The following is a 23015-nucleotide window of genomic DNA, read 5'->3' on the forward strand; positions in this document are numbered from 1 at the left end:
TCTCAATGCTGCTGTATTTGCGTTGCCAAGACGTGACTGACCAAAACACACCCGGAAATGCATGCACTGAACTAGGTTTATAGTCGATCAGTTGCGCATCTTCTACATCTAGCTAAAAATAAAGCATTCTGCCATGCATCCCCTCAAGGTAGATCAATAAGTTCCTAGCATATAGCATATCTAATATTAGTCTTTTCAATATCCCTCCTCGTGTCTTTTTTGCATTTGCCTTAGGTTTTTTTTGTTTTCTTTTCCTTTTTGGCCCCCTCTCCCCCTTTTTTTTTCTTTTTTTTTCGTTCCTGTTGATATTATTATCATGCGGTCCCCACTCAAAGTACTCGCCGAAGCATAATATGATCAATGGCGATCTATATAAGAAAGGTCCTACCAATTTGCAAATGAGCTGTAACCTTTTGATTAGTTGCCTTTGTAGTCTTGTACCCTTAATTTCACTTTTCTTTTCTTGCAACTCTTACCACTGGTTATAACTTTCAGGTTAAACCTTTCGGTCTTTTACAATAGCAAAACCTGTTTCTCAAAACACTGCCTTTTCTCTCTCTCTCTCTCTCTCTTCACGATGCATCTTCAAAGTTGTATCGCTACGGCGGCCGCCGCCTTGGCCATGCTCCCCTGCGTGATCGCTGCAGGCCCTAGCGGAGTCAAGGCCGAATCCTCCGTCCGGAACCCTAAATACGGAGATCATTGCGAGCTCACTGTATGGATTCACTACAAAGGAAAGGACATACCGTTGATGCGGTATTATGTTGAGATCGGCGGAGATTTGACCTTTGACGAAAAGGACGGAGCTTGGAAGCATTGCGTCATTAAAACTACAAAACAGGCCTGCCAGGCCACGTGGACGGGCGGTAGTAAATCAGAGCCGTGCCCACCCAAGAACATTAATGTCGACGCGAGAAAGGTGATACAGCAACATGAATTTGAATCTGAATCTGACACATGGTGGAAGAGAGATATATAGGTGGCTATACCACCGTGCGGGTACATATAACAATGTATATTTGGGGGCCTCTCCTCGCTTCTTGCGTTGGTCAATTCGGTTCCAACACATGTGTAATAAAACATGATGTATTTCTCTTTTCGTGCTCTCCTTACTTTCTCTCTTGCTCCTTTGGCAGCCGCAAGATAGAGCTGCTTTTACCTTGGCACGATCATTGGAACTCTGCCATGCCGTGGCCACAATTATCTGAGGCTTTATTAAATTTATGAATGGGCTTTCTCACTTTTTGAAAAGGGATAAAAAGCCACCAGGGGCCATTCCGTTGGTATCAGCTTCGGACAAACCGCATTGCCTACTGTACATAAAATCACATTCTCAAGGCTGTCCGAGTCTCTTTCGAGACTCCTCGCTAATATTCCAAAAGAGTTTATTCCCTTTCTCGCTGCTTTAAGTTCCCGAATGTTAAATGTTTTGACCAATGCCGAGTTTTGACGGGGTTCCCATGTATATATCAGCCTCAGGCGACTAGGCCAGGCCATATTGCTTTGGGGGCATGGGGACCACCGTGGTCTCGTCGGCGTTCTCGCTGAGCTGCGTATTCTTGAGGGTTTCGCCCGACGGGGACCCACCAAAGAGCTCGTCCATGGCCTCGAGCGACAGGCCCTTGGTCTCGGGAACGAAGAACCAGACGAAGAAGAACATGGTGAAGGCGAAGCTGCCAAAGAGTAGGTATGTACCGTAGCCCGTCTTGCCACTGTTTGTTGCATTACAAAAAGAGTTAGCAAAAAAGGAAACAAAGGGCAGACTATGAGTGATCACTCAAGAAAAGAAGAAGAAAAAAAAACCTAAGATTACTTACCCTATAGTGATCAGCATCACTGGCACCGAGCGGGCAACCACAAAGTTGAACAGCCACTGCGTCGCGGCGGCGTACGAGACGTTGATGGACCGGAAGCGGGCGGAAGGAATCTCGGACGCGAGAATCCAGCAGGCGGGGCCCCAGCCGAATTGGAAGAATCTGTCGAGGAAGAATAAAGGGGTTAGTGTTGCCGGTTCAACAAAGGTTGGAACGAAAATAAACAGAAAACAGAGCTAGCTCTTCACTTACGCGGCAAACAAAAAGATGCAGACGAGCGCAAAGTAACCAGCCGGAGGCACAGGGTCACCGTCCTTGGGAGGTGCGATGCGAACGTAGATACCAATGTAGAACATGACAAGACCCTGGGCGATAGAGGTCCAGAGGAGAGAACGTCTGCGGCCGAGGGAGTCTGCCATGAAGAGGAGGAAGGCGATACAGGAGATGACTTTGACCTGGATGGGAGGGTTGAAGAAAACAGTCAGTTCCGACGGTCTTGTGGCTAGCTTACTTACACCTTAGAGCTCCTCCGCTAGTCACTTACCACACCATAGACACCAGTTCCCAGCAGTTGGCCGTCGAGACCCTTGATTCCGAGGTTGGCAAAGATGGTGGGGGCGTATGTGTTGATGGCGTTGGTACCAGTCTGTAACAAGAGAAAACCCGTTGCGTTAGTCATAATTCTATAGCGCCCCTTTACTCGGTCGGCACAAACTCACCATCTGTTGGCAGATCATGAGCACGATGCTGATAATTGCACGCTTGCGGTGGATGCTCTGGCGCCAAATCTCCTTGTTGAGCTGGAGCCACGAGGCGTCACCAACGAGGCGGCGTTCCTGCTCCAGCTGGTCGGCAATCTCGGCCATCTCCTCCTGCAGGTACGGGTGGTCGCTCGGCAGGTTTCTGGTGTGAGACAAGACCGCCCTGGCCTCCTCCCAGCGGTCCTTGCGGGCCAGCCACCTGGGGGACTCCTTGCACATCCACATGGTGATGAAGAGCAGGGCGGCGGGGACGCCCTGGACCGAGAGCGGGAGGATGTACGAGGTCTTGCCGCGGTGGTGCAGGTTCACGGCGTAGTTGATCCAGAAGGCGATCATGCCTCCGGTGACGATAAAGAGCTGGTACATGCCCGTGAGCAGCCCACGGATGGCGCGGGGCGCGTTCTCGGAGACGTAGATGGGGTTGATGCACGATGCCGCTCCCACCCCGAACCCGGCCACGAACCGGCCGGCGTAGAGAGCGCCCAGGCTGCCCGACGCCGCACCCTGCATGATGACGCCGATCATGATGATGCCGGCCACGCCGAGAAGACACCGTCTGCGGCCAAACGCGTCGGTCATGGGCGACGCCACGATGGCGCCGAGGAAGCAACCGGCTTGCAGCGTCGAGACGATGTTGGCCGCGAGATCCTGGGACCTGTAGTCCTTGCTGTCCGGGCTCAATCCATAGTCCGCCTTGAACGCGTCCAGGACGATGACACCGCCGATGACGCTGGAATCCCAACCGAAACACATGGCACCGAAGCATGCCTAAAACAGTTACAACACAACACTTCATGTCAGACATTTCTCAGGGGTGAAGCTTTGAGCTTTGACTATAAAAAGTGATCAAACTTACCGACATGGCCAGCGTATACACGCGCCATCCGTAAATCTCGGGGGGATCAGTGTGCATAGCATCATTCTAAAAAAAAGAAATTCTCAAGGTTAGCAGATATTGCAAGTAGAGTTGCCTCCCAAGTCGTGGGTTGATGATATGCAACATACCCTGACGATCTTTTGCAGAACCTTCACGGACGCCTTCCCCATCCTGAACGAGGTCGAAAGGCAAGTCCCTTCAAACTGACTATGCGAGGTGAAAAGGGCGGCTTCTTTGCCTTGTCAAGTCGCACGGAACCAAACAGCAAACAAGAACAAAATCCAACAATGCGAAGCAGAACGCAAAGAAGGCTGGCACCAACTGCGAGCAAAATGTCACAATGGACAACAATTCATCAAGACAGGGAAAAAAAAAACTAAGGGCCCGGGGAAAGCACAACATTTTCAATCATTAAATGGCTCGCTTGGTTGCAATCAAACCCGATGCAGTTCTTGCAGGCTTCCCCACATGAACCATCTCTCAGGGGTACGAAGCATTTGGCTTCGTGGAGTGATTGACACTTGGCCTGGGGTTCTGATGAGGGGAAAGACACCATGTGGGTGTTTGCGGTACTCGGCACACCCGGCAGGAGATACACCCTTGCCTGCTCTTTCAAGGATCTTTTTCTTTCCTCTTTTTTTTTCTGGTTAGATAGAAGGATGGCAGTGGTACTGAGTGGGCCACTGTTAGACCCAACCAGTGGTTTTGAAGCCGCAATATCTGAGTTGCATACGCGACGATAGAGAACCATGGTTCGCTTTCGGGACCGCACAGATAAGTTGCCTTTGGCAAATCCACTGCTGCGCTTGAAGATGGGCACTGCCCTAGTCTGAGGGCACTACAATCAGTCAATTCACAAATTGAAGCAGAGCTCCAGAGAGAAAACCCACGGCGTTTCCAAGACAGCCTGGACAAAAGAAATTTCAGCTCAAATCTTCAAAAAAAAAAAAAAAAAAAGTACAATCTAGATTTCTGGCTGAGTAACAATGCCCTAGTTCTAGTAGGTCCAGGGTCGAGGGGCAGAGGGGAAAAAATATAATTCCACGAACCAGCGCCCGTTCCTTCTTCTTGGGAATCACACCAAAAAGATGACCCCAGCTGGTGGCTGGGCAGCTCTGCACGTCACCCATGTCCGAGGCGACAGATGACACGCTTTGCTGAGCTGAGATGACCCTTTTTGCATCCTCGGTTGGGGTCTCGTTGGTGAAATCTTTTTAAAAAAACCATCATGACTGGTATCCAACACGACAGCGGGGAGGTCAGCCGGGAGAAGACCCATCACACCGCTTGCAGTCGAGTGAGTCCTGCTTGCCCAGAAAAAAAAAACACAAAATGCGCCCGGCAGAAATAAACGGGTCACAAAAGACACCATTTTGGCGCCTCTGCCAAGTGCCGACTCAAATCGACTCGACTCGGCTTTCGAAAGCTTAACAAAGACTGGAAGCGACCAAATTGTGTTGAAGCCTTTGAATTTAGCCTAAGGTGTGGGTATTATTTTGGCGCTCTGCCTGGTCTTTTTGGAGGCTTGGGGGGGGGGGGGTTTATTTCTGTTCTGCTTGGCTGCTAGGCTGGCCCACCACTAGCGTGCGGGCGGGCGGAAGCTAAAGCGGAAATATTGTGGGCGCAAAAACAAAAACTGCTTCCCCGTGCGGGAAAGCTGGGGTAAATTTGGGGAAAATGGGGGGGGGGGGGGGTGGACATGGATTGCGCGATTGTTTGGCGGTGGGAAGCGAGACCTTGCTTGGTGGAGGCAAGTCGATTCGTGTGGAGCGGAGCTCTCAATACCTTGTAAACTTTCCTCGAGATTTACTATGAGATCAAATCACAACAAGACCCAATCTGCCCAAGGAGGGGTAGAAAAAGTATCGACGTCCAGTAATTTTGTGTAAAGAATCCGCGCCAAACGACGAGCCTCCCATAGGTGCGCAGATCTGAAATCAAACACAGGTACAAGAACTTTTAATATCATTCGGACAAAAAATAGCCGTCTTGGTTCGAAAAACCCCCCAGATTCTGACGGGGATTTCCCTCCTTTCCTCCACATCGAAAGCCCTTGCTCTGATAGACGGAAATTTTGCATCCCCGCTCCGCGAATCAGAAGGCGCCTGCCAAGCTATAATTCTTGGGGTAACGAAGAAGTTCAATTTGTGATAAACGCTTTTGACGCTTGGGTCACGGTTATCGTCTGGCGGAGCTACTTCGCTGCATGTACGCGTGTGCCGCTCAAAGGTAAAAAGCTGCAACGAAAATCCCTTCTGTTATTCATGATTGGCTTCTTTCAAATCCAACTAAAGCGGCAACTAGCCCCTTCGCTCGTATACCACGAGTTTTGTACAACCGTTTACGCCTAACCGAAGCACGTAGAACAATCCAACCGACCCGAAAACGAAAAGCAAAACGCACGCCAAGGCTAACTATACAGCCTAGCGTCGTCCTGTCTTCAGCCTTTCCTCAAAGAGTTAAACGTTTATACTGAAACAGGGACAGATGTCATCCCCAGAAACCACTACCCTGGCAGACCCCGTGGTCACTGTTCTCGGCCGAGACCCGCCCCGGCGCAAATGTCTGCTCAACGGCGCCGCTTTTCAACAGGATGCCGTGGTCTCCCTCGCCGGCTGGCAATATGCCGTCTTTTACAGTCCCCTGCCCGGGTCCGAAGAGCCGGTCTTTGTGCACGTGGCTCGCCGAAAGCTCCCGGCCAGCGCATGGGAGGTTTTGGTTCTTCAGGACTACTCACAGACGGTTGATGATGGACACAATACGGTGCAGATGGGCATTTGTGTCGGGGACGGCACTATTCACCTTTCATATGACCACCACTGCGATGTGTGAGTTTGATTTTCATTGTGTATTGTTTTATTGATCTGTTGCAGCTGGCCACCAAGGTTGTTCTTCAGCGTACGTTGGTGAGGCAGAAGGTGAAAGGGCTGACCCCTTTCACCCCGACATGCATTTTCGTGACTTCAAGCCTGAGATACCGCCAATCGGTCCAAGGTCTGGCCATCAACCCAGAACGGTTCACCTGGAACGCAGAGCTATTCACCCCAACTCTGGACCACCTACCCGGTCTGCCCAACACCCATGAGCACTTCGGCTACGTCACGTATCCGCGCTTCATTAACTCAGGCCGCGGTCAAGACATGTTAATGTCGTTCCGCACCGGCAAGGCCGGGCTCGGTGATGACCATCTATACGTCTACCGCGCAGCGGTGGCGCGCTTCGAGCTTGTGGGCACACACCTCGTGGGCGTGCAGAGCAACCCTTACGTGCACGGCATGGATGTCGATGCCCAGAGTGGCCGCCTGCACGTCACGTGGGTCTACCGCGGCTTCGTCCACTATGAAGGCTGGGATGACCCGCTCGATACCAAGCATAAGCAGCAGGCGGGACCCAACGGGGCCGAAAATAATCACAACCTCTGCTATGCGTACAGTGATGACTGTGGGCGAACCTGGCGCAACACGCACGACCAGACCGTGGCGGATTTGGGAAGTGACAAGGCGGCCGGGGTCAGGCCGGATGCGGTTGGGTTGGTGGTTTTTGAGATTCCCAAAGGATCGGGCTTGACGAACCAGGAGAGCCAGGTGGTCGATCCAGATGGGGGCGTCCACGTTTTGAACAGGACATGCTCGCCTGGTTCCAGCAAGGCAGAATGGCGCCATTTCTACAGAGAACATGAGAAAGGTATAATGCTCCCCTTGGCCCCGACCGTGACGTCGTTGACCGACCAATTTACACTTTCAGGACAATGGCAACAAAGCTCCATCGGGATAACTGCAGATGGCAGACGCGGAAGGCTTGCAGTCAGCCAGTCTGGTGATCTCTTTATTATCCTCCCGGACTCGAACGTTCTGGGTTTAACGATCCTGAGGGCATTGAAGACCAACGGCTATGCAGAGTACCAGCGCATATGGCAGGGCGATGGTCTATCAGGAGAGCCCCTAGTCGACATTCGAAGGCTGAACGAAGGCGACGGAGTGTTATCAGTGTTTACGAGGCGTGTTCGAGATGACAAGAAGGAAGTGGTCGTCCTGGACTTTGAGCTACCATAATGACGCAGCTTTGTAGTTGCGGGCTGCGGGAGACAAGAGAGCGCGCCGTGGAAACGCCGGCGATTCGCTCTCAGAATTCCCAGAGACTCTGGCCAAAACAGTCAACTGTGAGTCAGAGACGAATGTCCATGCTGTATAGATGACCATTGCATGGTGGAATCCACAGAGAAGCATTCTCTTGAGCTGTTCAGACTCCTCGCAGAGCCATGGCTCCTAGGATCAACATTTCAGACTCCTTCCTCTTAATGTCTTCATTCTTGAGGCCAGCTAGTGCAGGAGCAGCATTGAGTTTGTAGTACTTGCGGACCTTGGCCCAATCTATCAGAGGGCTGATGCTTTCGTCTGTGAACGGCAGCGCAGTGCCTTGAACGTTGGCACACAGGTGCGCCCAAACATCTGCCGGCGAGGGCGCGGCATTTTCTGCGTCCTCCGCCGGAAAGAGGACCTTGATGACAATGACGTCCTTGGTAGAAGGCGAGATACCAAATCTCCTGTAGGCTTCCGTGATCTAAATATACCTCACGCGCATTGTCAGCTCTGTCGTCAAACCCACAACCAGGTCGACCTAAGTGGAGTACCAACGCACATTGTTTGAGGGGCTAAGACAGAACACCGTCTCAGAGTGCACGTTTGGTGTGCGCAGCCCACCCCCAAGAAGCGCCGTCAAGGCCCTGAACACAGCCGCAAGTACCTGTGCGGTACTGGCAACGGCCGACGCGTCGATGAGCGCGTACTCGAAAGCCGGGTTCCGGGCTAGAAGCTGTGAGTGCAGGTGGGCAGCGTTGGAGACATCGCGGAAAAGCGCTGCGTGAACTGTGTGCGTGCTCGGGATGTGCTCTAGCGGTATTTGCGAGAGTAGACTTGGGAGCTGTGTGGTCGTTGGTGTGTCTGAGTTTGTTGTGTCGATGGGAGAGATGGCAGGTCCATCGCCGCCTGCGGGGTCAATGGCAGGAGCGGACATAATATTGCCGGTCTGCTTGGGCGGCGCTGAGGATTATGATTCAGATGCTAAGAGTAAGGTGTGAATCTCGTCTGATTTTTTGTATTGGCGAGGAATTTTTCAAGAATCGCATACGTTACCCATGACTTTGATGGTTTTGAGATTGAGATTTCTACCTACAGTGTTGCTGAAAAAGCTCGTCATTGTAGTGGGGGTGGGGCAGGGAACATCCAGTAGCTCCGCTTAGAGCTGATCCCAGATGGAGCGCCGCGTTGAGCTCTTGGCTCTAACCCGGCCGGATACTTGCTAGCATTCCATGTTAACAAGACCTGGATTGGCCCTGGGACGCCCTGGGAACGTTTGCATCGCCATCTGAAAAAAAAAAAAATTGTTTAAAAACAAAAGAAACTTAGATTGAAGCAAATGATTGTATAGTATGTAACAAGTTGGGGGTCCTGTGGACCTGCCCGGGTATATTAAGGAGAAAGTGCCAAACCGTAAAGAAACATGATCTCAAATATTCGTTAGATAAAAACAAATGAAACATATCGAGGCAATTCTTAGATATGTAGCTCTCAGCCAAGAGATGTCCCGTCGTGATTAAAAACAAGTAAAGGCCACTGTTTAGCCGAAGTAACAGGCACAACAGGTAGACATCCACCAATATCGGTCGGGTGAGGATGCTGACCATTCATCACAAATTGCTGTTGCTGAGCCTGGTGTTGACTCATAGGCTGGTGAGCAGACCCTCCAAGGTGAAGTAGCGTATTTGCACTACATCTATCTTGCCAATCAGACAAGGCAGACGTCCAATCGACCCAATTTTTGTTCCCGGACCAGGTGTTGAGGGCAGTGACAGACTCGTTGGCGTTGGTCACTGCCTCGTCGCTCGGGCTGTGGAAGCTGGCTAACTGCTGTGTCGCCTGTGATGCGAATGCAACCAATGGATTAGGCTGTTGCTGATGGGTGGCATCTGGGCCTGCATCTGTTGTAGAAATGCCTGTACCAGTATGGTAGAGACTTATGTTGGGATCAAACCCCAGTGAGGTCGGCGGCACTGAGGCACCACTTGTTATGGAATTACTGTGATCTTCAAAGGTTGTGACGGGCTGGTAGACTGTGTTAGTATTGCCAAAACAGCTGCCGTTCATATCTCCGGCGCTGGAAGCTTCGACCGGAGTTGACCGGCTTTTGGGCACGCGCGACCATTCCGGCGATGGCTTGCGCTGCTCTCGGGTCTGTTCGTCAGACAATGAAGTCTTTACCGAAGACCTTGCCGACTGCGAACCTCCCCTGCGAACCGCTTCTATCCCGGCAATGGTGTGATTGATAATTTTGCTGATGTCGGCACAAACGCCAACCTGGGACCCTGTTCACATTCACTTAATCAGCTGTTGTCTCGAGGCGCAAAGCGGAATCCGTGGGGTTGTCCTAGGTTTGAAACTTACCGAGGGACTTTCCGGTCTCTTCGATGATGCCAAGCCACCTGTTCATCTCCCGCCTTAATCTCGCAACCTCTTCTTGGGTAATGCTGAATCTCCTCTCCCAGTTGGCAGCCAGAGTGCAGGAGACGGCGGCAACGTATGTAGATATCTGATACCACGTCGTGTCTCCAGACTTAAGCTTAAGAACAGTGGTGACATGGTCAAGAAGTTCCCTTGACATCTCCTCGCTCAAGCGCGTATTCTCGGCCTGGTAGTCTGGGTCTACCAAGGGGCACGCAGACGGGTGCCTCAGCATGAGCCGCAATTCGAGATAAACTCCACGGGCGATGAGGGCGAACAGCTTCGCTTTCCCACTTTGGCTGACCTGTTCCTCGTCGTCAGCACGCAGCTCGGCAGGAAGTTCCTCCTTCCATTTAGCAACCTGCTCTTCGATACGCGCAACGACCTCGGCATGACGTCTCGGGTCCCGCCGTATGCTGTAAATATTCGCATAGAGGTCCATATACGCTGGCGTGATCTGGTATATCGCCAAACCAACCCAGTAGGTACATTCACCAATTCGTGAACGGTCCGTGATTCCGTCTGCCGTGAGACACTCCTCCGGAATGGGTGTCGGGAGGGGCACGTCAAAGTCTTGCATAGTAACGACCATTGGCCTACCCAGGTGACCATTCAGCGCAGTAGTCAGGACGAGGACTGACCACCAAGCCCGACTTCGAAGTTCCGTTTCGAGATTGAGCACACTTCCGTCAAGTACACCAGGCGCCGCCTTGTTCAGACCCAACTCGATGGCCTTCGCAAAAGCAGAGTAACTAACCAGGTAGGCACCACCGGGCTTTGAAAATCCGCGCATATGCAAGCCCAACAAGAGGAGAGCCTGTACAGACGTGATGGTCCGATCGGCTTCCAGGTCACAGAACTTGTTTAGGCAGTAGTGGTAGTGCTGACTGGCAAGTCTATCGAGCTGCCTGTGTCTTTCTAGGTTCTGAGGATTGCGCACACCGTACTGAAAATATATGGTGGCGAAGACCATGTGCACAACAACAAGCTCCGCAGAGGTGGCCACGAAGGCCGGATCGTCGTATATGCGTGTAAGAAGGGTCATAAACGACGGCTTGTGAAGGATCGGGCCGAACGGGTGGCAGATGATGAAGTACCACTCGGCGTACTCGAAAGCCTCACTCCGAGGTGGTAGCTCCGCGGGCAATGGCGGGTTCAACCTGTAAGCGGATTGTATAAAGGCCTGGGCAGACCGGTTGTACAACGGCGCGCCAGATGTAGGTAAGTCGTCCATGTCGGGGGCCAGAAAGGATGTTACATCAACTGTCGTGCCGAGGATGGACAGCTTCGTTCCCTTGATGGAGCTCAAAGGCGCGAAGTCAGAACCGACGCCCGGGCAGCCATCATAGGCCCTCGATTCCAAAGTCTTGGACGATGCCGTGGGCTGGGGCATGTGGTACAACGAAGGAATACTCGTTGGTTTTGTTTCGAGTTTGTTGCGAGTCCAAACCGTTTCGACCCGCGACCACTGGCTCTTGCCAGCTTCAGCCGGCGGCACCACTGGGTATCCCATGGAGTCAAACATGACGCCAGGTGGGTAATTCTCGTCGCGAGGCCCCCATTTCCACGGTATAACTTCGATGCCATTGTTCTCAAGCACTTTCTCCAGTGCGCGGATGTGATTCAACATGTCGGTCTTCTCGCGTTCCAGGTCCTGTATATAGCCACGTCGCTCTGTACGACCCGTGACCCTGTCGGTGACGAAGCACTCCAGGTTCTGGTTGGCGCAATGGGAGCATCCTTGAGGTAAGGCATCACATCTGATTTTGCGGACCTGCGACGAAGGGCCAAGAGCGGGTTCAGTAGAGGTTCCTGGCCATTGCCTGGTGCAACTACCCAGCAAATAAGAAAGGAGAGGCTACACACCTTGCATCGGTCGCATGCCTGTCCTGTGCGCGTGTAGGCTTGTAGCTTGGATTTGACAACGCTCGAGAAGTCTTCCGTGTCGCGTTCAAACTTGGGCAGCTTGACCTTGGTCGAGATGGGGCTTTCGGCGCTGCCAGGCCGCTTTTGAGGCATGGCCGGAGCCGACGCCGCTGCTTGGGTCTTGTGGTGATGGTGATCAGCTACGGTGAGCGTGTTTGTATGAAGGTTCCCATTGGTTCTGGTGCTGGGGGTTCGAGGCGATTGGGTTTTTGTTTCCCAGGGATCGTTCGCCAAGCGAGACAAGCTGTCACAGGTAGCCAAGCTACAGGTATAGTATTCCCTGGGAAACTTAAAGATGCCAACCAATGCCAAGATTGTGGGGGTGTCTCGCGTTTTCGTCGCGAACCTATGCTTACTTTGTTTGCTTCTGCCTCTTTGCAGGAGGATGACGGGTGGGAGGCGACGGAGTTTGCCGTTGTTGGACGCAGTAAAATGCGGAGGACAAGGGGAGAAGTGTGGCGGGCGACGCAGGGACGCGTGCGTGCTGGGTGCAGGCTGCAGCTACCTTATGGAGTGTGAGTGGAACCCGACGTCAGTTGGCAGGTGCAAGGAGTGGAGTGCATGGAGGACAGGCAGATCTTTGCTGTGCAATACCTTAGCTACTTTACCTTAAGCAGCCTCCGCCAGCTTGGCTCCGTTCCTGTGGGGTAATCCAACAAATGGAATGAATGGAATTCAGACGAATTTTCGATACCTCGGATTCCGTGTTTTGTTTTCATCCCGTTGTCCAGGATTCCTGTTCTTTCCTCTGAACTATCAAGGTACGAGAGACGCCGGTTGTCATGCACCTAGAAATTATGAGGTAGGCCGCCCAATCATGTGCCACATTCCCCTCCCAAATCCCAACAACCTCCTCAATTGTGGCGTCTGCCCGTTGCCGACAACCGGCTCAAGAGTCTTCTCCGAGTAATATTCAAACCCCTTAACTAGGCCATCCCGATAGTCTGCGAGTTTCATGGCCGCGCTTCCATTCTTGAGTTTCTGCCGCCGTTTTCGGAACGGCTTCCTTGGCTGCATGGGTAGCAAGACTTCAAGCTTTGAAAATCCAGGGGTGGGCTGTCACTTTGACCCCTTAACAGTCCTGTATTATGAAGAATTGCTTCTACCGAAAATGTAGCGTTGATCATTCCGTCATTGCCTTTCAGTTGACGCGTCCGCCAAGGCGCTCAAATTCGTTACCATTCACAAATCACTACCGGCTTATATCGATTGCCTTGACAAACAATCAAACTGCTCGTTGTGCCGTACATCCTGATAGCAGCGCTTCCTACGAAGTCCAGGGCATGCAAGCTTGCCGGGCGCGCCGGACGTACCCTCGTACCTGCATCCGCCGATACCATGAGCCTTGAAAGGCTGAAGACTGCACGGGAAGCCCGGGGAGTTCAAATGCATCGATGCACTGTCGACTCCACTTCGAGTTTCCTATGAACAACTCAGTCATGCCGATTAGCACTCAACTTGTTCATCGCACCGGGCCAAGTCTGTCGCAACCGCTGAGCCAGGCAGCCAAAGCGCTGGTTGAGGGGGGTCTACCGCGAAATAGCTTGCGCGCCCTGGTAGCCCCCAGTGTTGCAAATCGCACGTTCGCTCTATAAACTCACACACCCCTGGCGATCTGCGGTTGTGCGAGCCACGTAGGCTATTCTGAATGTTTATTGAGCCAGACCCAAGCGGCGCCATCACAGTCCTGGTCCAGAAATAGTCGGCTTCCCCGTCTTTTCAAGGAGATGTAAATGTTGATTTGGATGTTACGAAGTCTACATAAGCAAGGCGTCGAAAAAACTCGCCCATTTATGTCAATCGACTGGATCTCCTCGGGCCTTTGACCAATGCCGGAAGCTTCTACGTCGGACATTGCTCTCCAGCTTACAGGGGGCCTATCCGTTGCTCAAACATTTCGATAGATGGCTGTGCCACAGTTGAGGCGGAGCAAGATGTAATCGTCATCCCGATCGCCGTTAATATCGAAAAAAACGGACACGGAGCCGAGTCCCAGGTCAATGGCAATAGCAGCAACAGGATTCCAAAGCCATATCTCCGGATGAGACGCATCTGGGTCCATGGTCATGTAGGTATGCAGTTTGGGTCAAATTTTCATTTTCATCAAACCATGGGGATAGAAACTATGGAGCTACACATTACTTTCCCTGAACTGAACCTTGCTAGCCGGCGCAGCTCCTTGCTGATTGTATTGGGATCCGGTGTTATCCCACTAGCAATCCTTTTCGCAGACCCTGGTTGGTACAAACAGGTACTCCCTACTTCTGTGTTGGTTGATTCAGAAAACCAGCAATGCCGACTTGGTGCCCCCCCAAATCATGTATTCGTCCGGGCAGTCACCGTCGAGGTAAAAAGGAAAACAGAAAGATTGCCTCAGTCAAACCCGGGTCTGGTGCAGAATCAAAATCAGGACCGACTTAGGTCGGCAAATGCTAGTCTTGACATATACCAACTGACACCGGTGGGCATGCCCTCTTGGGCAGGGCAAAGCACCTGCTCAAATATAGACGTAGTCGGCGCGGCCATCGCCATTGATATCTGGGAACCACGACGTGGCCAAATTTACGTGCGGAGGCCCAGAGGCTATTCTCCCCCAAGCGGCAAATTCCAATCCATTGGCCCAGTTATCATCCGCGCCGTATTCTATCAGATATAGGCCGGTCTGTAGTCTGGGTTGATGACGATGTAATCGTCGCGCCATATGGTTGTTAGTTCACTCCAAGTTAACTTAAGAGAGCTCCATGGATATCGCCAGGATAGTCTTCTGCCCAATGTTGAGTAGTAGAATGTGACATGTACCTACCTATGCAGCCCAACGTCTCAGCAGCTGACTGTAATCCCAACATTGAGACTAAAAATTCCCGGGTCGGTCATTTCGTTGGAGTGGATGGTTATTTTCCTAGTCCCCATTGTGACGGCCGCTTACTTGGCTCGAATAGGCAAAAGCATGCCCACCACGACCGACAGTATGGTTCGGCCCGTCGCCCCACCGTTAGCATGCAGTGCAGGCAGAGTATTGAGCAGCCCTCATAGTCGCAAGAGGCATTTTATTGCCATGAGAGACGTGCAGCATGCGTGAGCAATCTCCACGCCCGCCACTCATTCTCCCGTTCTTTTCAGCGAGGAACGCACCACCTCACTCGTTGGTTTGTGTTTCCGACGTTCTCACGGCGGCAAACCTACGCCTGTCTAGCAGAAAGCACGTCACTAAAAAAAGGCGTAGCACCAGAAGATGCTCACCTGGATAAATATGATTTTGCTTCCAACCTTCACACTCGCGACGTCATTCTAATTCCTCCTCTCAAAAGCATCGCCCTCCTCCACTCATTAAGAGATGGCTAACGAACGGCTCTTACCCTGATCACTACCAAAATTTTCACTGTATAAGAGACCTGTCACAGGGCAAGAGCCGCACCGAGTTCGGAAAGGGTCTCCAACCACCGTGAACGGGTGGCCGAGAATGGGCGATGTGTATACTATTGCCTGCGACCGCGTGAGGCTCGAATTCATCGGCCTTGACCGCTTCACCCCGACGCCATGCTCCTAGGGTCCAGCCGAGGAGGATGCCTTTTGCGACAAAAGGCGCATGCTCGGGGCGAGTCGACTATGATGGCATCAAAGCAGATTTTCTGACGAAGGATCTGATTCGTCTTTTGATTGGCCGGCTAGCGGGTGATTTTGGGCGCTCGGGATGCATGAGATAGAGGCGTTAAAGCAGGTCGTTAGCAGAGTCCAGAATGCTTTCTCAACGGAGGAGAGGTGTCAGCACATAGAGACATTGGAAAACACCTATGAGGATCCCACACAATGCCCGTTCTGGATCTGGCCAAGAAGCAGCTAAACTGGAATATCAGTTATACCAAAGCTTCTGTTATGTTTTTTTGTAAGGATATTGCGCCAGATAACCGACATAATATTCCCGAGAATGCGGTCGTTAGGTCTGAAACATGCGTCCCAGCTTCGCTCGCGAGATTGGGTTCTTGATTTGATCTTCTAGATGTTTAATGTTTGCTTGTGCTTTATTACGAAGGAGAGATTACGCGACAAAAAAAAACATGACGACATGAGTAATTAAGACAAAATGAAAGGGTATATACTACAGAAGAAATTACAGACGCTGCTGAACAGCACTCGCCCGCTTCATAATGACGGTCAGAGTGCTGATAAACAGCGTCATAAAGGAGCAATCGAGGGCTGTGCCAGCGTCCCATTAGGCCCAGCCTTTGCATTGACGACAGGCTTCTCAACCTTGACAGCTGTTTCATTATTCTCTGCTTTGCCGGCCGTTGCGGGTCCACGGACCTTACCGCCGGACTTTTCCAGAGCCGTCGCAAATACTCCCATGCTCTCCGCGACCGTGACCACAGGGTAAGCGAGGATGCCGACGACGACGAGAAGGTCCAGGATGTGAACGAACCACCACAGGTGCTGGGTGCCGAGTGGGCAGGTGGCGTACTCAAAGCGCCACTCCCAGGCGTCCTCGTCGAACCAGGCGCTCAGTAGGCCCGCGTTGCCGCCAAAGTCGCCCATCATGCTGCGGACCGTGATCTCGCGCACGCCGGGGTGGTCGGGCCTGCCGATCAGGGGCTGGTCCTCGCCCGCCGCGGCACCCTCGGGAGCCTTCCTCCTCAGCGCCGCCTCGCGCCAACGCCTGGCCTCCCAGCTGCGGTCCGCAGGGCCGTCGCCATGCGATTGGTTGATGAAGTGGTACGTGTCACAACCGGCGTGGTCGTGGCCGTTGAGGATGACGCCCTTCCGTCCCCGCCCGTTGCCTGGGGCCATGGAGTCGCCACTCATACCGAGGATGCCCTCGAGGAAGCCCTTGCTAGCGTCGACTGAGAGCATGTTTTGCTCGCGCAGGCTGCCGTCGTGGTCGTGGAAATGGAACAGTGGCGAGTCGACACATACGCCCTCGGGCTTGTGCAGCGGTATGTGCGTCATGATCACGGTAAAGTGTCCCTTGTACTCGACGGCCGACGCCGTGTTGATCACGTTATTGATAAACGAGTACGTCGCGTCCTGCAGCTCCGATGAGTTGGCCGGCGTGTCGAGGTTCATGCTGTTGAGGACCACGAGGCGGAGCTCCGGCAGGAGGCGGTCAGAGTGGGGGTTTTCTTCGGCGTCAAAGACGGTGGCCGCTGCCCTTGGAGACAGAGCCGAGGTGGGAATCTCGAAGCGTAGCTCGTAGTTGGCCTTGCCGAAGCGGCGCTCGAACCGGGCCATCCGGTCCTCGTTGATGTCGCCCGCATACCCAACATCGTGGTTGCCCGCGATGTTGATCACGCGCCTCGCCCAAACAGCGTTTGTCCCATTGTTGGGAGGCAGGCGCGGATCCCCGCTGTGGAGAAAGCCCGCCAGGTCGTACTCGTCCGCCGGGTAGGTCGCCTCCTCGTCCGGGACCCGCTCCGCTCCGCGCATCACCCTGTTCCAGTAGCGGTCTGCACGCCGGTCAAACTCCTCATCAGTGAGCCACTGGCTGCCAAGCAGATCTCCGAGGACCGAGACATGTGTCGGTCTGGTCCACCAGTTCACCGAGCGGTATATATGGGCCAGGTAGAAATCGTTTCCGTACAGGTCGATGCGCTTCCGGATGGACTCGATGTTGTTGAAGAAGTCGATCCAGAATATGTCGATAAAGTCGTGGATGATCTGCCGTATGCGCCAGCGTAGCGAGTAGTGGGATGTCTGGAAGGTTGCGTCTCGCCAGACCTTGCCGATGTGCGGGAACAGCGAGGCCATGTAGTGGCTCGGGAGGGACGTGTCGCCTTCCAACTGCGGATCGCCCAAGGCGAGGAGGCGGAATGGTGCATTTCGGCCGGGCGCACGGGGTACTGCGACGTTCGGGGTTTCGGATCCTTCCTCGACCCATTCTTCGCTGCTTTCGGAAACATTGCTTTGGGTTGCCGACTTTCCCAGCACAGGGTAATGCAGCTTTACCGTCTCCCAAAAGATCTCGCGCGCACTAGGAGCTTTACCATCTGCGTTAGGCGGCAGCGGAAAGCCGCATGTCGAAAAGATGGGGTAGAGGTAGAGGTAGACGGTAAGTGCTACCGAGAGAGGAACAGCGATCCGCAAGACATGGCGGAGAACGACCGTGGGGGAGAAAGGTGGTAACATGTGAAGATCCTCATGTGCAAACCCAATCTGCCACCAGCTATCACCTTCACTGACAAAGAGCCCGAACCTCACTCAACTGCAGAGTCAGACAAGGTGCAACCAATAAAAGTGTGATATAATTAAAATACCAACTTCCTGTCAGTCAACGGTGAAGATTAGAGACCAAGGAGCGGCGCGAAAGAAAAATATATGGGATGACAAGACGGTCAATCCAGAACCAAAAGAAGCGTGATCATTGCCGGCAGGCGAAAATAATTTACTGCAAGACTGTCAACAAGTCTCAGGGGGCAGCAATGTGCAATGTGGATGACGGACAGGGATCCACCCTGGTGCTACTTTACGCGTAAAAACAAGACGCCAAGCCACAGGGAACGGCTGCACATTTCAGCGGGCTCAAGGAGGGGGATTGTCTAAACGGCCTAAAATGGTAAGTCATCTGTCGCCTGCCGCTTCTACATGGTACCAGAAGATCCAATTATTGTCTGGTTGAAGACGTCAAGACGTCAAGACGTCAAGGAAGAACTGTGAATTTAAGCTTAAGAATGATCAAAGTGAACGCCTCATGCCAATGACAAAATGAGTAACTGAGTAGAGAAAACTATGTGCCCCTCCCTATACCCGACCTGAATGAAACCCTGAATCATGAATGCCATGAATCTCAACCCATTGCTCATTCCACATGTACAAACTTTCTTACACAAAATCATCAAAAGGTATACTAACCATGCAAGCCAAAATGCAATCAAGTTTTTCAAAGCTCATGTTTACTAAGAAACCACCACCGCAATAGGCGATGCGGTGTTCAATAGGTCCATAGCGGCTATTTCGTCGCTCGTGGGCTCTGGAGTATCTTCGTCGTCAACGTCATGAATTGACTTCCAGCCTCTTGCGGGCCCAAACGTAACACGCCGACCATGCTGCAATGTGGTCTGCAGCATCTTCTGCATCAAATCTCCCGAGAGCTTGATGCTGGGGAACGAGTCAAACTCTACTTCTGTCAACGATGGAACTCCTTTTAGGACGTCGTCGAGCAGCTTTTGGCAAAAACCTTCGTAAAAGCCATCCGACTTCCGCCAGCCCTGAAAAGCCGGGTGGCCGGGGTCGAATTCGACGAACACTCGAAGTTTGTGCGCACTGACGCAGTCGCGGAGGCCCAGGGCGTCATTGACAACCCACCCCCGGGGAGGTTTGTTCCAACCGGGGCCGACTCGGAGCTCGAGCGTTGAAATTTGCCCGCGGAGGCGAGGGGCTAAGCGAGCCAGCAAAGGCTTCTTGGTCTTGAAGAACCGCCCGTAATGAGTAGGAAAGAGGCGGAATGGATATGTACTGTAAAAGTAATAGGAAGCCTCATTATAGACCGTGCGGCACGTGCGCAGCAGCGGTAAGAGACGGGTGTGAATGCGCTTGTAGTTGTCTGGGTCCAGATCAATGGCCTTGTCACCGCTATTGCCGCTGGTGGCGAAATGAAAACCGTAAATCTTCAAACGCAATTCAGGTGGCAAATCTAGTAGCGGGAATGGCTTTTGGACTTTCTTTCCAGCGATCTTTTCTCGTTGCTTCTCTGCGTCTTCCAATGACAAGCCTTCAAGTGATTCCTCCATATTACTGATCCGAACGAAATGCTCACCCTCATCTTCGGAGGGATACGTAGAGGGGTATGTAGAGCTGTTCGGAGTGTTCAATGCGGTCGTGACAGCGGAGGGAAGAGCGGATGGAATAGCGGAAGCCACGGCAAGTGGCCGCGAGGCTGGACCTTTGGCGCGAGCTGCCGCCTTGACGGGCTTCGCGGAGCCCCGACGAGCCATGGTTGCCAGTACAGAAATAGGACCAGCAGCAGTTGACTTAGCAGGGATTGAGGGGGTAGGTAAACGCTGCGGCGGTAGGGTCCAACACGTCGGAATTCCGGTCAATCGAGTAGTCACTGGTCGGATGATTGGGTGACAGTTGGTGAGTACCGGTCAAGGGCACAATGGGTCGGTCGTGGTGCCGTTACAATTTAATATTCAACGGATAATGCTCGGGTTGACGAGGCAGAACTCTGAGGGTGGTCCCATCGTGAGTGCTATGCTACTTCTCGGATCGAGACCACCCTCTAGAAGGCATGCGCAACGGCAGCCATCTTGAAGAGTTGAGAGAAAGGATTCAAGAGGAGTGGGTCGAGTGTCGCGTGCTTGGCTGGGTGAATGAGTTGCCTTGAAATACGTCAGGTTGGAAGGAAAGAACTAGGAAAAAATTCAGATGAGTTCTAGGTCCAAAATCCCCAAGATGCGGCCGGAAGGATTGGTCGAGTTAGAGAAGACGGATGAAAGAGGGGAACATTTGAAGGGCATCTTAGCATTGAAACCTTCCCCAGATTCCTCCCGAACCTCAAGTACTCGTCAAAGCCACAGCCCAACAACCCTGCACGCACAGCGAATGACTTACTATGACTAAGCCAGAAATCCTCGATAAAGAACATCCGCCGCCTCCGATCTAGGACCCGCCCCGTTTTCGGCCGGCCCCACTAGCAGTCAATGCGATTGGCTGTATTGACTTGGAGATTTTCTAGATATTTCGTCACCGCGCAAAGCTTGGGCCAAGCTGCAAAGTGACAAGGGCCAAATTTTTTGACACCAGCTCAATGGCACGATTTTCCAGTTGGCAGCTTTGAGATCCATCAGTCGCGTTTTGATAGGACACCCACCAGTCCCCTTATCGACACTTGCGATCTTACTTTTCTGTTTATATTTTTCGTTTGTTTGTTATTGGTGTACGGTTAGAATTTGGTGCGTCGTTTCTATTACAACTGGGACAACTTTGGCGCAGGCGCACCAACATTTCCGGCCCGCGCTCACAACAATGCTCTCACGGTTAGCAATCCGCACTTTGCGTGCGCCAGCCCTCCAGGGACTGGGAAGGACGACAGCAGCTAGGCAGACAACATCTCTCCTTGCCGCGCGAACATGGACGCGAGGGATGGCAAAGAACAACAAACCCGCCCCAACACCTAGCCAACAAACCAGCAAGTCCAACGCGCCATCCGAGGAGCAAGCGTCAAGTCCAGCACCTAAGCAGTCAGAAAATGCCACCAAGCCGGAGGCATCTGATGCACAACCTGAACAAGTACCCTTCAACCTCCCCGACCTCACAAAAGGTCTGCCATCCACATTCGAGTACGAGGCGTCCGGCGCAGATAAGGCATCGAAGATGGCTCTGGAAGGGGTGGCATCGGCAGGGGGACGCGGGAAGGGCGAGCTTCCCGCATCGGCTTACGTCTCATCTTCAGACCGAAGGCGGCAAAAGGTTGCCCAATGGGTATTTTATGGATTTGTGGCCGGTGGTCTTTTCGGTGTCGTATTCCTGGGAAGGAACTGGGAGGACGAGGAGGAGCGTGCAAAGCATGCCGATGTGCCAGATGGCTGGACGCCTGTGCTTTGGTGGAAGCGTGCGATGGCCCGCATGGGCGACACGGTCAGCTACTACCAAGAACCAGCTTTTGAGAAGCTCCTGCCTGATCCCGATCCGGTGAACTCTCCCCCATACACTCTGTGCATTAGCTTGGAAGATCTGCTTGTCCACAGCGAGTGGACAAGGGATCATGGGTGGCGTGTAGCCAAGCGTCCCGGCGTCGACTACTTCATTCGCTACCTCAGCCAGTACTATGAGTTGGTGCTGTTCACATCCGTCCCGTACGGGATTGCCGAGCCTCTTTGGCGTAAGATGGATCCTTTTAGATTTGTTCAATGGCCACTTTTCCGAGAGGCGACCAAGTATGTGGATGGAAAGATCGTCAAGGTAAGTCTGCATGGTGGAAGCTTTAATTGAACGATCGCGTTTGTGACGGATTCGCGATCATACCGGAATCTGTTCAACCAGTTGCTAACATGAGAAACGCTTTACCTGCAGGACCTATCTTACCTGAACCGTGACCTTTCCAAGGTTATCATCATTGACACAAACCCGGAGCACGTGAGCGCTCAACCGGAGAACGCTATAATCCTACCCAAGTGGACAGGTGACGCACAAGACAAAGATCTTGTAGCGCTTATCCCGTTCCTCGAGTACATTCACACTATGCAATACCCCGATGTGCGCAAGGTGCTCAAATCCTTCGAGGGCAAGAACATTTCCGAAGAGTTTGCCCGCCGTGAGGCTATCGCACGAAAGAAGTTTCAGGAGCAGCTTGAGCAGAACCGCAAGAAGCACCCTAACAAGCCTGGCGCCGGCGTCTTTGGTGCCCTTGGCAACGCCTTTGGCCTCAAGCCCAGCAAGATGAGCATGATGGTCCCCGTCGAGGGCGAGGAGAGCGTGGCGGACGCCCTGGCCCAGGGCAAGATGCTTCAGGACATTGCTCGTGAGCGTGGTCAGAGGCAATACGAGCGCATCGACAAGATGGTGCGCGAGAACGGCGAGAAGTGGCTCAAGGAGGAGGCCGAGATGATGGAGAAAATGCAGGCCGAGGCCATGGCCAACATGAAGACGGGCTTCATGGGTTGGTTCGGCTCATCTGAGCAGAAGGATGGAGCAAAGGACGAGCCAAAGAAGGCCTGATCTAACAAGCAAGCACGCGTTTTCGATGGAACGTAGAGATGGCTCACTGCCGGGTTGCTCTACTGTCGACAACATATCCTCTCTTCTCTAAATTATGTTGGTCATTTACGTAACATTTTTTGGTGCTGCGGGACCCGTACTGGCTGGGTTGTCCGGGTACCTTGGAGGTTTCGTCTTTTTTTCCGGCGCGGGGTGCACTTATAGAGTGACGTTCTCATCTGGGATGTCAGTTGTGGGATGGTCTGTACGCCTTAACTGTACTATATTGTCTATATTACCCACTTACGGGAAGAAAATAATACCAATGATAACAAAAAGCATTCTTTGTCAGCGAGCTTTCCGAGAGATGAAATATACGGCTATTGCATCCGAGCAATCAGCTGCCAGATAATGCTTCCTTACTTGTTTTGATGTTATGATGATTTGAGATTAATTAACTCGGATTCCTTCTCGGCTGTTTGCTGCGGATGAATTTCACTCAAAGCTGACTGGG

The 23015-nt window shown here is 52.6% G+C and overlaps 10 protein-coding genes across 10 annotated transcripts; 3 read left to right on the forward strand and 7 right to left on the reverse strand.

The window, feature by feature from the left end:
• Positions 1-577: 577 nt before the first annotated feature.
• On the forward strand, positions 578-979 carry MGG_17667 (uncharacterized protein; the record flags this gene model as incomplete). Its single annotated transcript, XM_003719539.1, has 2 exons — positions 578-715; positions 842-979. 2 exons carry the CDS (start codon positions 578-580, stop codon positions 977-979), a joined length of 276 nt encoding a protein of 91 aa, XP_003719587.1.
• A 208-nt stretch (positions 980-1187) lies between these two features.
• MGG_04225 (MFS quinate transporter) lies at positions 1188-3832 on the reverse strand. Its single transcript, XM_003719540.1, has 7 exons — positions 3581-3832; positions 3432-3497; positions 2534-3343; positions 2359-2460; positions 2067-2269; positions 1818-1976; positions 1188-1712 (listed from the first exon to the last, which is right to left on the reverse strand). Exons 1-7 carry the CDS (start codon positions 3620-3622, stop codon positions 1484-1486), a joined length of 1611 nt encoding a protein of 536 aa, XP_003719588.1. The 5' UTR covers positions 3623-3832; the 3' UTR covers positions 1188-1483.
• Positions 3833-4305: 473 nt separating this feature from the next.
• Positions 4306-4909, reverse strand: MGG_14898 (uncharacterized protein; the record flags this gene model as incomplete). Its single annotated transcript, XM_003719541.1, has 3 exons — positions 4737-4909; positions 4502-4662; positions 4306-4359 (listed from the first exon to the last, which is right to left on the reverse strand). The coding sequence occupies exons 1-3, from the start codon at positions 4822-4824 to the stop codon at positions 4306-4308; spliced, it is 303 nt and encodes a 100-aa protein (XP_003719589.1). The 5' UTR covers positions 4825-4909.
• A 526-nt stretch (positions 4910-5435) lies between these two features.
• On the reverse strand, positions 5436-8674 carry MGG_17668 (CGI121). The gene is made up of 2 exons (XM_003719542.1): positions 8091-8674; positions 5436-8012 (listed from the first exon to the last, which is right to left on the reverse strand). Exons 1-2 carry the CDS (start codon positions 8463-8465, stop codon positions 7692-7694), a joined length of 696 nt encoding a protein of 231 aa, XP_003719590.1. The 5' UTR covers positions 8466-8674; the 3' UTR covers positions 5436-7691.
• MGG_14899 (uncharacterized protein) lies at positions 5664-7543 on the forward strand. The gene is made up of 3 exons (XM_003719543.1): positions 5664-5681; positions 5940-6280; positions 6421-7543. Exons 2-3 carry the CDS (start codon positions 5940-5942, stop codon positions 7502-7504), a joined length of 1425 nt encoding a protein of 474 aa, XP_003719591.1. The 5' UTR covers positions 5664-5681; the 3' UTR covers positions 7505-7543.
• A 174-nt stretch (positions 8675-8848) lies between the features above and the next one.
• On the reverse strand, positions 8849-12374 carry MGG_17669 (uncharacterized protein). Its single transcript, XM_003719544.1, has 4 exons — positions 12232-12374; positions 11816-11995; positions 9893-11723; positions 8849-9813 (listed from the first exon to the last, which is right to left on the reverse strand). Exons 2-4 carry the CDS (start codon positions 11966-11968, stop codon positions 9020-9022), a joined length of 2778 nt encoding a protein of 925 aa, XP_003719592.1. The 5' UTR covers positions 11969-11995; positions 12232-12374; the 3' UTR covers positions 8849-9019.
• Positions 12375-13763: 1389 nt separating this feature from the next.
• MGG_12181 (uncharacterized protein) lies at positions 13764-13937 on the reverse strand (the record flags this gene model as incomplete). Its single annotated transcript, XM_003719545.1, has 1 exon — positions 13764-13937. One exon carries the CDS (start codon positions 13935-13937, stop codon positions 13764-13766), a length of 174 nt encoding a protein of 57 aa, XP_003719593.1.
• A 1897-nt stretch (positions 13938-15834) lies between these two features.
• On the reverse strand, positions 15835-18272 carry MGG_14901 (uncharacterized protein). The gene has a single exon (XM_003719546.1). It carries the CDS (start codon positions 17990-17992, stop codon positions 16049-16051), a length of 1944 nt encoding a protein of 647 aa, XP_003719594.1. The 5' UTR covers positions 17993-18272; the 3' UTR covers positions 15835-16048.
• A 143-nt stretch (positions 18273-18415) lies between these two features.
• Positions 18416-20393, reverse strand: MGG_14902 (uncharacterized protein). The gene has a single exon (XM_003719547.1). The coding sequence runs from the start codon at positions 19795-19797 to the stop codon at positions 18760-18762; it is 1038 nt and encodes a 345-aa protein (XP_003719595.1). The 5' UTR covers positions 19798-20393; the 3' UTR covers positions 18416-18759.
• A 161-nt stretch (positions 20394-20554) lies between these two features.
• On the forward strand, positions 20555-22916 carry MGG_04219 (mitochondrial import inner membrane translocase subunit tim-50). Its single transcript, XM_003719548.1, has 2 exons — positions 20555-21766; positions 21878-22916. The coding sequence occupies exons 1-2, from the start codon at positions 20831-20833 to the stop codon at positions 22520-22522; spliced, it is 1581 nt and encodes a 526-aa protein (XP_003719596.1). The 5' UTR covers positions 20555-20830; the 3' UTR covers positions 22523-22916.
• Positions 22917-23015: the final 99 nt, after the last annotated feature.

Source organism: Pyricularia oryzae, chromosome 6, assembly GCF_000002495.2.
Source record: "Pyricularia oryzae 70-15 chromosome 6, whole genome shotgun sequence".
NCBI classification, from domain to species: Eukaryota; Fungi; Ascomycota; class Sordariomycetes; order Magnaporthales; family Pyriculariaceae; genus Pyricularia; species Pyricularia oryzae.

Bases quoted from the DNA above. Each gene is read 5' to 3' on its own strand.
- MGG_04225 (XM_003719540.1), bottom strand. From the start codon at position 3,622: ATGGGGAAGGCGTCCGTGAAGGTTCTGCAAAAGATCGTCAGG. The intron at 3,498-3,580 runs GTATGTTGCATA...TCTTTTTTTTAG, and splicing joins TTCTGCAAAAGATCGTCAGG to AATGATGCTATGCACACTGA. The intron at 3,344-3,431 runs GTAAGTTTGATC...TAACTGTTTTAG, and splicing joins TGTATACGCTGGCCATGTCG to GCATGCTTCGGTGCCATGTG.
- MGG_14899 (XM_003719543.1), top strand. From the start codon at position 5,940: ATGTCATCCCCAGAAACCACTACCCTGGCAGACCCCGTGGTCACTGTT. The intron at 6,281-6,420 runs GTGAGTTTGATT...CGTGACTTCAAG, and splicing joins TATGACCACCACTGCGATGT to CCTGAGATACCGCCAATCGG.
- MGG_17668 (XM_003719542.1), bottom strand. From the start codon at position 8,465: ATGTCCGCTCCTGCCATTGACCCCGCAGGCGGCGATGGACCTGCCATC. The intron at 8,013-8,090 runs GTGCGTTGGTAC...AGGTATATTTAG, and splicing joins GTCTTAGCCCCTCAAACAAT to ATCACGGAAGCCTACAGGAG.
- MGG_17669 (XM_003719544.1), bottom strand. From the start codon at position 11,968: ATGCCTCAAAAGCGGCCTGGCAGCGCCGAAAGCCCCATCTCGACCAAG. The intron at 11,724-11,815 runs GTGTGTAGCCTC...CCTTCGTCGCAG, and splicing joins AGGCATGCGACCGATGCAAG to GTCCGCAAAATCAGATGTGA. The intron at 9,814-9,892 runs GTAAGTTTCAAA...GAATGTGAACAG, and splicing joins AGAGACCGGAAAGTCCCTCG to GGTCCCAGGTTGGCGTTTGT.
- MGG_14901 (XM_003719546.1), bottom strand. From the start codon at position 17,992: ATGTTACCACCTTTCTCCCCCACGGTCGTTCTCCGCCATGTCTTGCGG.
- MGG_14902 (XM_003719547.1), bottom strand. From the start codon at position 19,797: ATGGCTCGTCGGGGCTCCGCGAAGCCCGTCAAGGCGGCAGCTCGCGCC.
- MGG_04219 (XM_003719548.1), top strand. From the start codon at position 20,831: ATGCTCTCACGGTTAGCAATCCGCACTTTGCGTGCGCCAGCCCTCCAG. The intron at 21,767-21,877 runs GTAAGTCTGCAT...CTTTACCTGCAG, and splicing joins TGGATGGAAAGATCGTCAAG to GACCTATCTTACCTGAACCG.